Consider the following 13,838-nt stretch of genomic DNA (forward strand, 5'->3'; position numbering starts at 1 on the left):
AACGTGGAATTGAATCCAGGATTCTGCATTGTGAACATTCCTTTGCTGTCTAGCATATAGCTGTGAAACCCATTGACAAAAATCTCTTCCCAGGCCAGTGTTGGTCTGCATAGAGGATATAATGACCTACTACTGCTACATTACTCAGCTCAACTGATAGAGGTCTGGGCTGTGAGCCTGAATCCTGCAGATGACCCAAGTGGGGTATCAGTATGATTTTACATGATGGAAGTGTGGGGGTTTTTTCAGTTTGTTTTATTAAAAACTTCAGAAATTGCATTTTGAAAAATCCAAATTAAAAAAAACATTAAGGATGCAAAGTCAGTTACTCAAAAATAGGAAATGCTAGACTCATGCTTATCTGTGCTATCTTAATTCAGCCCCATTAATCACATAATAGTATAAATGCATATGGCACATGTAATTAAAGACTATCCACTGGCGCTCACTTCATTCAGTGCACAGGATGAATGATGCTCAGGGAATGAATTAGGATTGTGTAGTGAATGAAGGTTTGACTCAAAACTGAAATTTTGGGGGATTTTTGCCAGTGAAAGTCAGAAAAATTGGGGAAGATGTATTTTTAACAAATACCAAGTATATGAAGGGCTACATTCACAACAGACAACTGCTGGAGAGTAGGAGGAGATGGTGATTGATGCCAGTGCCATCTTTATAATCTTTAGCCCAGTGGTTAGGGCATTCACCTAGGATGTGGGAGCCCCTGGTTTGTATCTCCTGCTGAAGCTGTTTATAAAAGGGCTGAATAGTCATTGTGCCAGAGAGAGAGACTCTATAGCACAGTGATTTCGACCTCCATGAGAACCTCCCTCACTCACCCAGCTCTACCCGGAACCTGATACTTATTCACCAGCAGTGGTAAGAATCTCTCCCATCTTCCTAGGAATATAGATTAGGCACTTAAATTTGTCTTAACTTAATCTACATCTTCCTTTTGCCCCATGTATGAACCAATTCTTCACAAGTTAATTTACAGACTGTGTATAGTTATTATTCTGGAGGCTGGATTTATACGTTAACCATTGATAACTACAGAACCAGACACTCAGGACCATGGTGACTGTTGTATTAAAATGTACATTGACAGACTGTTTATGTACAGTATTTTATACAAAACGTGGGTGAATGTTTCTGTAAAACAAAAGTTTATTTGGTTGGGGGGTTTTTTTGTTTTTTTTTTGAGCTGGGGAGGGGAAAACTGGTGTAGATGAAAGAAAGGGGCGTTTGGGCAAGGAATAAATTCTATACAAAGTCCAAAACAGGTGCCCGTTATACACTGTTTCAAAGCTTTTCTGAAAACTTAGATTGGTATTAGTTGCCCGGGAAAGCAGAAATGTTTAGTCAGGGCTGTTAACAAAGTTCAACGGAGGTGAGGGGTGAGACCACAAAGGAGAGTTTGTTCTTATTTTAAGTGGTGGTCATCTTTACTGGTAGCCATATATCAAGAGAATTCTTTTTTGTTGGTTCAGCTTCTCTATGTCCTGTATTTTGTCAGCCACCAGTTGACACAGGGTCTATTTTTTTTTCTTCCAGCATGTTGTGTTTGCCACAAGTAACTGAGTTATCAGTTTGCCACTTCTTACAGGTAAGGTTTCGTCAAATGGAAGCCCCAAGTAGAAACCAGCTGTATCCCACAGAAGTCATTGTAACCTCTATTAAACATATTTCCCAACATTGTGGACACCGGTACATTCCCACCACGATCCTTGTTCCCCACAATTTGGCCAGCAGCTACCAGATGTGGTTACAGAAATTGGGTGATTTATGGGGTCATTTGCGTCACAGCAATTTTCTCAGATGATTTCAGAACAGATAGATAAAGTGCTGTAGCTCTTTGCCAAATATCCTATTACTTTATTTGGTAAGTCCCTTTCCGTAAGCATCTGACTTTTCTTTGTCAATCTATTTTATCCTGCTTTAAATATTTGTAGATATTTAGATAGAAGTTTCATAGTGTCTGGCTGAATGTTTACAATTAGATCATTTTTCCTACTGTTTTTTATCTTTTAGTGGATTGGGAGAGTAGATTATGCTCAGTCTTGGTTCATGAGAAAATAGAGCAAAATTATGGTATTAAATCTAATACAAATACTAAACGCCTGTTAGATGTGTTGATCTGACTGCGTTATGTTCCTTGGTGACAGCACAATATCCTGTAGTAAGATCTCAATTGCTACTGCCTCTTTTCTGTCCAAACCCAAGCTTTCCCAGCAGTCCGGATAAGGCACTATTAAGAATATTAGTTGAGATACTAAATAATATTTCAGCAGACTCAAGAATGCCATGTTATCTCTCAACAGAGTATTGCTACTTAATCTGTATGGCTATTGTCACAAATTAATTTATTTATAAAAATGTATCAACTAAGTGTCTGATCCTACTATGTACTACTAAGAGCAATTCTTACACAGATAGTCTTTGATTAATCTCATGCCAGTGAGAATAATAATTGCTCATGGATGTAAGGGTTACAGAATCAGGCTCTAGTTTAGCACAAACAGTGTCCATCTGATGGGAGGCAGCTAGACTTTATCCATCTCTCTGACTGATTTTATCTGGCTAGTCCATGAACATATAAATAGTATATTAAATTTTCTGGGTGTGGGGGATCTTTTTCTTAAAGTTTGAATAGTATTTTAAGTTGTATTTGTATGATAGAGAACAGGGATAGGTGCACATGAGACAAAGGGGGGTTTGGGCAGGATGGGAGCAGGAAGGAGGAGGTGGTGAGGGAAGGGTGCAAGAGATGGGAAGGAAAATGGGAGAGGATGATGGGAAACTGGACAGGCGAGGGCAGGTGAAGGGAAGAAGCAGGAGGGCACAAATAGGGCACAGAGTGCAGATTGAAGATGTAAGAATGGCACTTGCAGAGAGCAAGTGCTAGTTCCATCCGACCGTCACAGGCGGAAAGAAGAGACAGGGGCGTAGGGCCGGCAGTGCCTCATGTGGGACATTCAGGTTAGACAACTGTGACTTTGGAAGGGGCGGACTTTTGATGGTGACCCAGCCAAAGGGCTGAGTCTCTGGAAGAGGAACTGGGGGAGTGACTGTCAGGAGGGGGCACTAGCCCAGCAAGACAGCTGCTACTCCATGCCTGGCCATGAGAGGGTGCTTAGTGGTGCGTGAACTCATTTACAGGGTGCTATGAAACAACAAGTAATAATATAGGAAGAAACCTCTGAATGAACCTGGGGTATTTCAAGCTTGCAATGAGAATCCAAACCTGAGGAGTTTGACCTGATTTGCACCTACAGAACAAAATGTATGTAAGCCATACATGTAAGCCACGGGGGTGGGGGGAGGCTGAGTTGGTAACTTCAGGTAATGCGCACTGCATGTGTAATATATACATGCCATGTAACCAGCACACAGCTACCCATGCACAACTAACTTGTGAACTAACATGAAAACGGCCCCTTTCACATATCAGCTCACTCGTGTAAGCTATGTCTTATGGGGGGTGTGACATCTGGGAAAGTCAAAACAAACTCTATTCAGATGCATTAAACAAACTATGGGCCTGATTTTCTACACCCACTATTCTCTCCGCTGAAGTCATAGTCATGTGTGAAAAGAAAATCTGTGAAATCAAAATCTACATAGCAGCGTGGTAACAAATGTTATTATGGGGAGCTGAGCAAGCAACAGTGAACAAGGTCTGAACAATTCCATGTGGGAGAGTGTCAGACTTAGATAATACCCATGCCGTCTTTTTCTATCAGCAAGTTCACAGCTGGGCTTTGCTGTGAGCTGGAATGGCTACTGGAAAGCAAGTGAAAAATACAGAATCAACTGATACTATGAAGAAGGAGCAATGAAGGTAACACTGAAAGCATGTGATGAAAGGGAAATCCGAGACCCTTTTGTATGATTAGTTTTGGAAGGGAACATGGGCAAAGATAAAAGGGAGGAAAAGCACTTTACAGCTACAGCATGGACAGAATCACATGGTGAAAAATTGAGAGAAAGATTGTAAGGTACTGACTGATGTTTACATGCAAACCTGCCCTCTGCTGGACAGACTCAACCTTCTGAAGTATTTGTGGTTCTACTCCCAGAAAATTAGAGGCTATGCTGTAGTGTAAACTGAGAGCTAATGGAATTTCTCCTGGTAGCTCAAGTGGTGGAGGTTTATTTGTTTTGGAGAGAAAGGTCTTTAGTTCTCCATCCTATTTTATATATGTGTGCTTTGGCTGTTTGACTACCATGCCTCAATAGAATGCTTATTACTGCCCAAATACACCCCAAAACAGTTACTGGCTCAGAAAGCAGTGGTGCCTCATCTGAATAATTTACCATGCAATTCTCATCAGGGCGCCTCAAAAGAAGGAAGATACTGCAGATTTTCAGTCTTGGTGACAGAGTGCTCTGTTTGCAAAATACTCAGTGGTTGAAAGGCTGATGAGTTTTTCCTGACAGTTTTCTCTTGCAAAGCCAAACCTACTGAAAAATGTGTCTGGCACTATTAGGTATTGTTGTTGTTCGTCCTTGGAGTTCAAAGATGACCATGACATCACTGATTGGTTTGGTTTCTGTGAACACGTGATTGGTTGATAGGGCCAATTGGAACCTTGAACTGTCTGTGGCACACTGAACAAGAGATGCCGCTATGGGTTACTTGATTAACAGCGACCGTGCTTCTGCTATGCGATTTACATTGCTGGCACTTCTTCTCTACCTCAGTAGTTCTCCTCTGCTCACAGACTGTGGGTCCAGTATGGATGAGACTTTTTTTCTTTTTCTTTTTTTTTTTTTTTTTAAATTAGGGGGATGAGTGGCAGGAGCAGTTCCACTTATCGTTTTCTCTCCTGTCCATGCTCTGTACCTATCACCTGGTTTAGAGAGTGTGTAAGCTGAGGGGGGGGGCCAGGAAGGAGAGGCACCGACACTGCAGGGGAAGTGTACTTTAGGTCCAAAGACTGCCTGCCTTTAGGTCCTTTTTGGAACTCCCTGCTAGCTCTCGGCTGAGTTGCTTGGGACAGGGCCAAGGAAACCTGGATAGAGTCACAGCTTTTGGAGTGTGGCTTTAAAGCACTCTGAACTCTAAGAACGGCCTCAGCTGCCTTATGGATCATCTGACCCTGGGACCATCTCAGAGGAGGGCGTGGGGGGCGGTTGAAGTTCCGTGCTCTAGTATCAATCTTTGGCTATCCTGTCAAGAATTACAGTGGGTCTTATGGTGCTCCCAGCCCAGTTCCATTATCCAGTGGGAACTGGGCTGGGAACCACCAACTCCTTTCATGTAGGCCAGTGGGTGGCAGTGAGATGGCAATAACAATGCCAGGAATTCATGTTCACCCAAAGATCTCAAAGAACTTCACAAAAACTGGTCAGTATCAGAATCATTCTGGGGCAGGATTGGAAAGGGCCTGTCAGAGCAGAGGTGAGAGGTTCTGGATTCCCTTACTAATCCCTTAAAACACTCCCGCCCTCTAGGGGTGTGCATTTGGTCAAAAGAAAGACCTGAGATGGTTGGATCCATGGCTGCTGTTATGTATAGATTTGTTTATCCCCTGGGAAACCTATGTCTGATTCTTATGAAGGCAGACGTTTGAACAAAAGACGATCACTATCATTTGAGAAAAAGGGTTTATTTGAATTTTTAAAAAAGGAAACCGTTTTTGAATACAGTATAAATAGTCTGCCACATGTGTAACCATTCAAATAAATAAATAAATACCGCAATACAAACAAGTAGTATCTTCTTAAAGGCTGGTGATGGCCAGCACCTCCATAGAACACTGACTTCTAAAATCCCACTTCAGTTCTGTATGGTTAAAAATATGCTTTAATGCAAAATCCCTCTTACATTTCCTCTTGGCATAGTGACCAAACAGCCCTGATTATTGGTGAATAACAACTTATTAAAACAACCTTTTTTTTTTTTCTCCATTCCAAAAACCACCCCGCCATTTCTTGTGTGTATGGTTGTAATATAGTCCTACACCAGAATGGAGTCCTGCAGCCCTTACTTACATGAGTCTTTCTGCTCATTGACTGAAGTCCTGGAGACCCCCTTGAAGTCAGTGGAGCTAAGACAATTCACACCAGCTAAACATCTGTTCCTTTAAGTTCAGCAGGATCACTCGTGACTACAGGCTGCAATATCTAGCCTTAATTTAGATTATGGACCTGATTCTCTTCTCATGTATGCTGGTGTAATCTGGAGTAACTCCGCTAAAACAAATTGGTATGAGAGGAGAACTGGACCCCATGAGCATATGCATTTATTTGTAATGCTCAACTCTAAATCCAGTTTAAATCACTAAAACAGGTAGAATGATGTTTCTTTTAGGATATTGCAAATGTTAATTCCACTTAAAGGTTCTGGAAAGGCACCAATGTGCATGCTGTCTTTCTCTCATAACTACTATTGCAGTCCAGAGTTCTCTGGGAGCAAAGTCCAATCAGAAAGGTATAGGAATCAAACGGAATTATTAAAAATATAATATATAGTCAGACCTGCCCATTGTACAGACAGCACAGTAGAGAATCCTGCTAAAACTTAGAAGGTAAGAACCTCTCCAACGTCCTTTTAGATTTGAGTTTTCCTTTTGAAGCTAAATTGTATTTGTTGTGGTTTTAAAGAATTTTCCTCGGCTTGATACCCTGGGCCTGATTCTGATCTCATGTACGCTGGTGTAAATCAGGAGTAATTCCACTGAAATCAGTGGACTTACACGAGGTAAAACTGTTGAAAGAACAGAAGCAGGCCCAGGTCAAACGTTGATGGCACAGGCATGTAGAGAGAGAAGGCGAATTTAAAAGACAGCAATAGGACAGCTCTTGAACTCACTTGTTAATTCAGAGCAAATCCACTGAAAACAGTGGTCCTTATTCCAGTACCACTTGACTGGTGTAACTCCACTGCTTCAATGGAGTTCACTTCTGGTTCTCACTGGTGTGAGATCAGAATCAGGCCACTATATCTATAGATGGCCCTAGCGCCTAGACCTATTAAACAATTATTAGGATGTGGAGGAGAAAATGCACACAAATTAAAAACCCCACATTAAACATCCATTACATTAGACCCTTCTGCAGAGCATTTTGGGCCTGATTCAGATCTCCCTCTGGTGTAAATCAGGAATAACTCCTATGCAGTCACATGTACTTAAAGCCCATTTAAGTGAGATCAGACTCAGGCCCAGGAAGAATGACGAGATGTGGAAACAACTAAATGTAGACTCTGGGTCAGATCCTCAGCTGATGAAAATTGGTTTAGCGCTGTTGAAGTCAGTGGAGCTAGGCTGAAGACCTGACCCTTAATTTACAATGAAGAGCTCTGCTCTGCCGTTCCTGTCATGCAAAGGCCCTTTCAAAGCCAGAAGACAAACTTATGAGCAAGTCTATTGATTTTGTCATGACTTGTATTCAGCAGATTCTGGTTTCCTTATGCCTCATTTCTTAAGCCTTCACAGTGGCCGGAGTAGCAATAGGGAAGCAAAGTGAAGCTTAGAGTCGATGCTTTTATCTCACAGATTCCTTAAAGTTTAAAGACCCAGGGTCAGATTCATCCCTGTTATAACGCCAGTCAATGTACTTATTCGTCTCAAGGATTAATTTGGCCTGAGAGCGCTCCTGAAACACTCCTGTATTTTAGCAGGTAGTGTTATGATTTGTTCAACATCTATCTGCATATTTGGTGCTCAGGGCTTGATTCTGCCCCCCAGAAGACACTAGAAGGAGGATCAGTCCATCATTGCCTTATCTCCACATGTAGTCATTTAAGTCAGAAAAGAGAATACTGTCTGCTGAAGTTAAGTCTTTTCCTATAGCATGTTTAGCCAGGCTTCCCCACGTTACAAGGCTGATAAAATAAGAACTGTCTTGAACCATCATCTGTACCCAAGGGCCAGCCTTTTTGAAGGTTTGAATACTGGTTTCAATGGTTTATTTTTTCATATATTCACTCCTCGGCTCTTGATTCTTTCAGGGCCCATAGCTGAATTTCCAGATTCATTTCAGAGCTTTTCTGCCTTAACCAGAATCAGGAAGTACATCATAAAAGAGCCTGGTTGGGGGAGTTTTCCAGCCCAGAAGACCCAAAGAAGTTAAGATCAAATTCTGACAGAAATCCAGACGTTTTCTAAACCTAATCAAACCTCTGATCCTTTTGAGGTGCTTTCATCTTGAATTTACTAGCTACAGATTTTAGTGCATCCACATCTTAACTACAGATGAGTAAAACTCAAGGAGGATGGAGGTTCAATTTCAATAAGCAAGCTTATCCATAGTGTATACTGACCTCTCTGGTCCAGAATTAGGTTGGAAATCTCAGGAGGAGGATTTTTTTCTTAGTACTTGGAGATCTTAAGATGAATGTATAAAAAAAAGTGGGGCTATGTAGGGACTTCACCATTATTACTTTAGAGCACATGATGATCATTCAGACCATCATGGAAATGGTGGGGATAGAACTCAGATGTTCCCACTCCTAAAACACCCACTTGACCATTCCAGCTAGAGAAAAATCTCCATTACGCCCCATAATGCTAATAGCTATGATACACAGCTATGATTCTCTCTTACAGAAGCATTTGGTGTGCACACCAAACATGCACACTTGTTCAACATAGTATTATCATAATTGGTTATTTCTGGTATTTCCTATTTAATTCTGGGTTGGAAATTCTAAGAATATAACTCTTCTCTTTTTGTATGTGTGCATTTCTGTTCTGGCACCTTGTTGACCACAGAAAGTATGGTATAGAGGGAGCTATGAACACCTGCGCTTTTCCAAACCTCAAAGTAATTTCAGTTTGGGTTTAGTTTGAGACAGTTCTTATTGTATCCCAACTAGTATGGCAGTTGTTAGGACCAAATTCTGTCAATGACTCTACTTTTACACCAGCATAACTCCTTAACAGTAGAGTTACGCCTGTGTCTCACTGGTGTGAGAGGAAACTCAGGTTCTAGTTTTAACTACCAAAAATGTGCATAATAAAATTTTCTGTAGAATACACAATCACTTATTTAGACTGCTATGCTTGTGCAGCCTCCTAACCTAGAATCTGAAGAGTAGGTTAGAAGCAAATTTCTCTGCCTACATTAGTGTTTTGAACATTCTAGGACCTGATTCTCCTCTCAGCCACGTTAGGAGCATAACATCAATTATTCAGCCGTCAGTGGAATTACTTCTGATTTACTCTGATGTAAGCTAGAGGAGAGTCAAGACCCTAAAATGTTTGGTTGGTATTATTACCTTGCAAATGAAGCCTATTTCAAAGAAAATAAAGCTCCACCTGTAAAATAACATACAATTCCATGTTCCTGTAATGTCATCTACAAGAACGAAGCACAAGTTCAAAAGTTTTCAATGTTTTTCAGGTTTCTAACAGGCCAGGTGAATGTTAGATATTGAATATAGAAGACTTTAGGGTGCTAGCCAGTTCTCTCTGTCTAATGTATTCACCCGCATCTCCAGTTTGCAGAGGTGTGGCCCTGGTTATCTTGTAATGAAAAAGCGTGGACTTGCATTCCTTCTGACATCTATCATGGCAAGCGGGTCATCCGGGTTGACTACGTCATTTTGATTGATTCTCATGGGTTCTCTAGGCAGGTGAACAAAGTGAGTCTGCAACCTCTGAGGTCCTGTGTCAAAGGCCTCTCGCCGAGGGATCAAAATCTGGAGAGGATCAATATCTGCATTTCTAGTGTGCCTGTGGGGTTCAGGTGTGTTGAATTGGATTAAAGGGATTTCATTTCTCCTCGGCAAGAACTGGCAGTAAGGCGGTAGATTCATACCAGGGAAGAAAGCTTGTTTAACCCTGCCCAGGCTGACCAGAAAGTCGTACTTGGGAGACTCGTACACATCATATCCATTTTCTAGTGTTCTGTGTTTAAACATGCAGTCCTCTTGACTGAAGTAATGCTTAGGAAACAAAAAGAGAACGATCATTAATTCATTGTTGGTAAGCGTCAATACAAAATGCAAGGACTATGGGCCAGATCTTGCATTCATTAGTCATGGCAATAGTCCCACTGGCCTCAACAGGCTGTTTTGTGTGAGAAACGAATACGGGATGGACCCCTTTCGTTTTTGATAAGGGCGTTAGGGAGAGCTGTGCAAATAGCCATCAAGCTGAAAAATCAGTTATCTTAAAAAGTCAGAGACAATATGGTTTGGGATCAACTCAAAACAAATGTATTTCAAGTTTTTCAGGGCAGTTTAAAAAAAATTGTTTTTGTGGTTTTAACCTTTTTTTAAAAAAAAAATAAAAGCCAGCAAAATTGAAAATGACACGGTGTTTAAAATGTAAGCATTTAATTTAGAAAACGTCAAAAACCTAACATTTGGATTTTTTTTTAAATCCCCCCCCCCCCCAAAAGAAAAAATTTAAAAAAAAACCCAAAAAACCCCCAAAAAACAATGTCAACTTAATTTGCACTTTTTGGTTCCTCCCTTCCCCAACATTTTTTTTGGCTAAAAAATTGTGCCCAGCTCTATTCTTAAGGCTCTATCCTGCAAGATGCAAAGTGCCACCTGCAAAGTTTTGAACAGCTTTCACTGACTTCAGTGGGAGCTGAATGTGCTTGGTACTTCTAGGATGTGCTCAGTGCATTGCAGGATCCGACCCTTATCTCTCACCAGTCTCTAACTCAGACTAGGTAACAACTTAGTAAAATGTTCAGCTAGAATTCTGCTTGTATCTCAGAGTTCCGGTGAGGTTTTCAGTAAAGATCTTTATTCAAATAAAACTACCTCAATCAAGGTTCTAATGTCTGAGCCACTTCCCTGACTCGACTACAGATAACAAAAATTCCAGCTGATCACCATTGACTTAATTCTGACCTTGCTGACCTCAGTGTAACACCCTTGACATTTGTGGAGATCTAATTTGCACCAGTGTAATAGAATGAAGCTCGCTACGACTTACTAAAAGGAACAAATTTAACCTAACCAGGGGCCAGGTCTTTAACTGTTGTATATCTGCATAGCTCCATTGACTTGAGGTAGGCAGATTTACACAAGCTGAGGAGCTGGCCCTATAATAATCAGAGACCTGCTCTGCATTTCATTTAAGTCTTAGTAACGTTAGGAGCACTCACCGATCCAAAGATATTTCCTTTAATGTCCATACATAGATAACGACCACTCTTTACACCAGTTATCACCACGTAGCCAGCATCCTCAGATTTGATCATTAGGGCACCTGTTTAGAAAAATGAAGATGTCTAAAACTGGGGCATAGTTGACCCTTTTAGTATTAATTTATCTGACAGTTTCTTTGCAACCATGTCTGGTGTTTGGAGTTTAGCTGCAGTTCTGCAAAGAAAATATCCTCTGATTCTTTAAAAATTAAGCCTAATGCACACAGCATTTTCAATATTTTTGTTTGGGCTTTAACTTTGTAAATATTTCTTGAACCCCCTTTCTGAGCAAATTCCCCTGCACTTCTGGATTTCAGCTATTCAGTGTTTACCATTAGTGGGAGACCCTTGCTTAAGTCTCTTTCTCTGGAGTATGCAGCATGTTTTTATGCTATGATAACAAGGAAAGTGTTGTAGCAATGGGAATCAGTGGCAGAACGCACACAACACAGCTGCAAAATTAATCTGTACATCTTGCACTTCACCTCAAGGGAGATCAGTATATCATAGCAAGACTTCAGCACCCTGAATGTTTACTATCACTTTCCATCCGGCTCACCTCATTTAATGCTATAGGTCAGTGTTTCTCAACCTGGGGATTTAGAGGTGTCGCAAGTGCAGAGCTGGTATTGGGGGTGGCAAGAAAGGCAATTGCCTGGAGCCACAGGGGCGCCATGAAACTAAGTTACATGCCTCAGCCCCGTGGGGGTGGGACTCAGGCTTCAGGGGTACAGTAGTTTGGAAAGGTTAAGAACCAATGCAATAGGTGAATTTTGTTATCAAAAGATTAACAAAGCATGCAATCTTATTGGGCCTTAGTCTTCACTTGGTTACACAATTATTATGTTCATGTAACATGGAATAATATCAATGTAAAACTGGCATAACAGAGAAGAGACAGGCCTTTTTATGTCTGTTTTAATCAGTAATTCCTAACAGAGTTAATAACATACAATCATCCTGACTCCTGGTTTGATCAAAACTGTCATAACTTATGCAATTGTGCTTTATATACAAACAGAAAACAAACTTTTCTCTTTCTTATCCATCCCTCCTGATCCTCCGTGTCTACAGAAAGATTTTCATTCTTGATTAATATAATTGCAAAGGGTTAATCCTATGTTAAACGATCTTCAATATTCCTAGCAGCTCAGAGTTTGTTTTGAAATGGGCAGAGCACTTTTAAATTAGCATTAAAGATACATGAATAGAGTGCTTTGGTTTCTACACGCTATGGTGTTAGGGCTGAACTTTCAACAGCCAAAAAAGTGTACCTATATTGTGCAAGAAAAATTGATATCCTTGTTCCAGATTGTGACCCTTTTAGTCCCAGTGGAGAGCAGTTATGTACATGAATAATACCATTGAAATCAATAAGGCAAACTCATATTTAACTCATAGGGCAAACTCATAAGGCAAACTGGTTATTTAATTTGCAGCTGAATGTGCAACTACCCATTTGATATGCACAAGTGTGCTTCATACACACAGTCAGATGCACAGTTCTGAAACGTGTCTCTTCAGTAAATTTTCAGAGAAAGGAACCACAGAGGCTGTAAATGAGCAATTAGGCAGGCAGTTGCATAGATGCAGTTCTACTTTTGTGTCCACGAATGCAGGTTTTGTGGGCACAAACAGTTTGCATCCATTTTTGTAAATTTACTCGTGCTTTCCTTTCAAAAATATGGTCATTAGAGGCATAAGTAGCTTCACTGAACATGTCACCATCTGACTCAAATTTAGACTCCTGTAGGGTAAATGAAGGATATACCTTGGAGAGAAGATGCTTGCTTAAGAACTTAAGAATGGCCATAGTGGGTCAGACCAATGGTCCATCTAGCCCAGTATCCTGTCTTCTGACAGTGGCCAATGCCAGGTGCTTCAGAGCATGAACTGCGTAGTGCTACAGGTTCTGGGAGCTGTACTACATTATTACTATTAAAATAATCATGTAGTTTAAATTTTTTTAAACAGTTTTAACTTTTTTTAGACAAAAAAGATTTTAACTAAACTCTGTTTGCCACTTGGGGACAGTGCAACCATTTAATGAATTGCTCTCAGAGTTTGAATACACCTCCAGCAGCTGGTCTTAATATTAGCTCAGTGATATTTTCTGTTTCCTGCTTATAGTTATCTGTTTCCTCTGTCTAACTGTGAGGTTGAATTTTTTTTCCATAGCCCCTGTAAAATAAAAAGTCTTGAGCGCTTTTCCCTGTTTGTGAGGGAGGCTGCGTGAATAGTACACTACTTACTGTAAATGGTTTGGTGAGGTGTGCCATCAACATAACCATCAGGGTTGATTTGCAGATGGAAGCTGTTCTTCTCAGTAGATGTGTACAGGTGCATCAGGCGATCTGTGTTTCCCCAGCTGGGATTCAGCAATGGAGAGAAGTTGGGAAAGGCAGTAATAGCCCTGAAGCTGCATAGCACAAACAGCATGAAGTCTAGGCAGCTGCACTGACTGGTCTGTGACATGGTGCTCCTTCCTTAGTGGCTGGTACAGTTATCTGAAACTTGATACTTTCTGACTCTCCTGCCTGTGTCTCTCTTTGCCTTCTCTGTGTGTATTTGGACTATGAATCCTCAGATGGGTTCCCTACTTTTTTGCAGCGGCTTATAAAGGGCAGCTGAATGACATCACACAGGAAAAACTTGTCCACATCCTTGGTTTTGTCAAAGCAACATTTTTAGGAGTGTCCTGAGACCTCAAAGACCCAAGGAAA

At 40.9% G+C, this 13,838-nt stretch overlaps 1 protein-coding gene across 1 annotated transcript; it reads right to left on the reverse strand.

Annotated features, from left to right (window-relative positions):
- Positions 1-5,634: 5,634 nt before the first annotated feature.
- On the reverse strand, positions 5,635-13,590 carry FGF23 (fibroblast growth factor 23). The gene is made up of 3 exons (XM_067530996.1): positions 13,368-13,590; positions 11,074-11,177; positions 5,635-9,895 (listed from the first exon to the last, which is right to left on the reverse strand). Exons 1-3 carry the CDS (start codon positions 13,588-13,590, stop codon positions 9,470-9,472), a joined length of 753 nt encoding a protein of 250 aa, XP_067387097.1. The 3' UTR covers positions 5,635-9,469.
- Between the last annotated feature and the right edge of the window lie 248 nt (positions 13,591-13,838).

Source organism: Emydura macquarii, unplaced genomic scaffold (assembly GCF_026122565.2).
Source record: "Emydura macquarii macquarii isolate MOO-44397 ecotype Brisbane River unplaced genomic scaffold, CSIRO-AGI_Emac_v2 contig_3122, whole genome shotgun sequence".
Classification (NCBI taxonomy): Eukaryota; Metazoa; Chordata; order Testudines; family Chelidae; genus Emydura; species Emydura macquarii.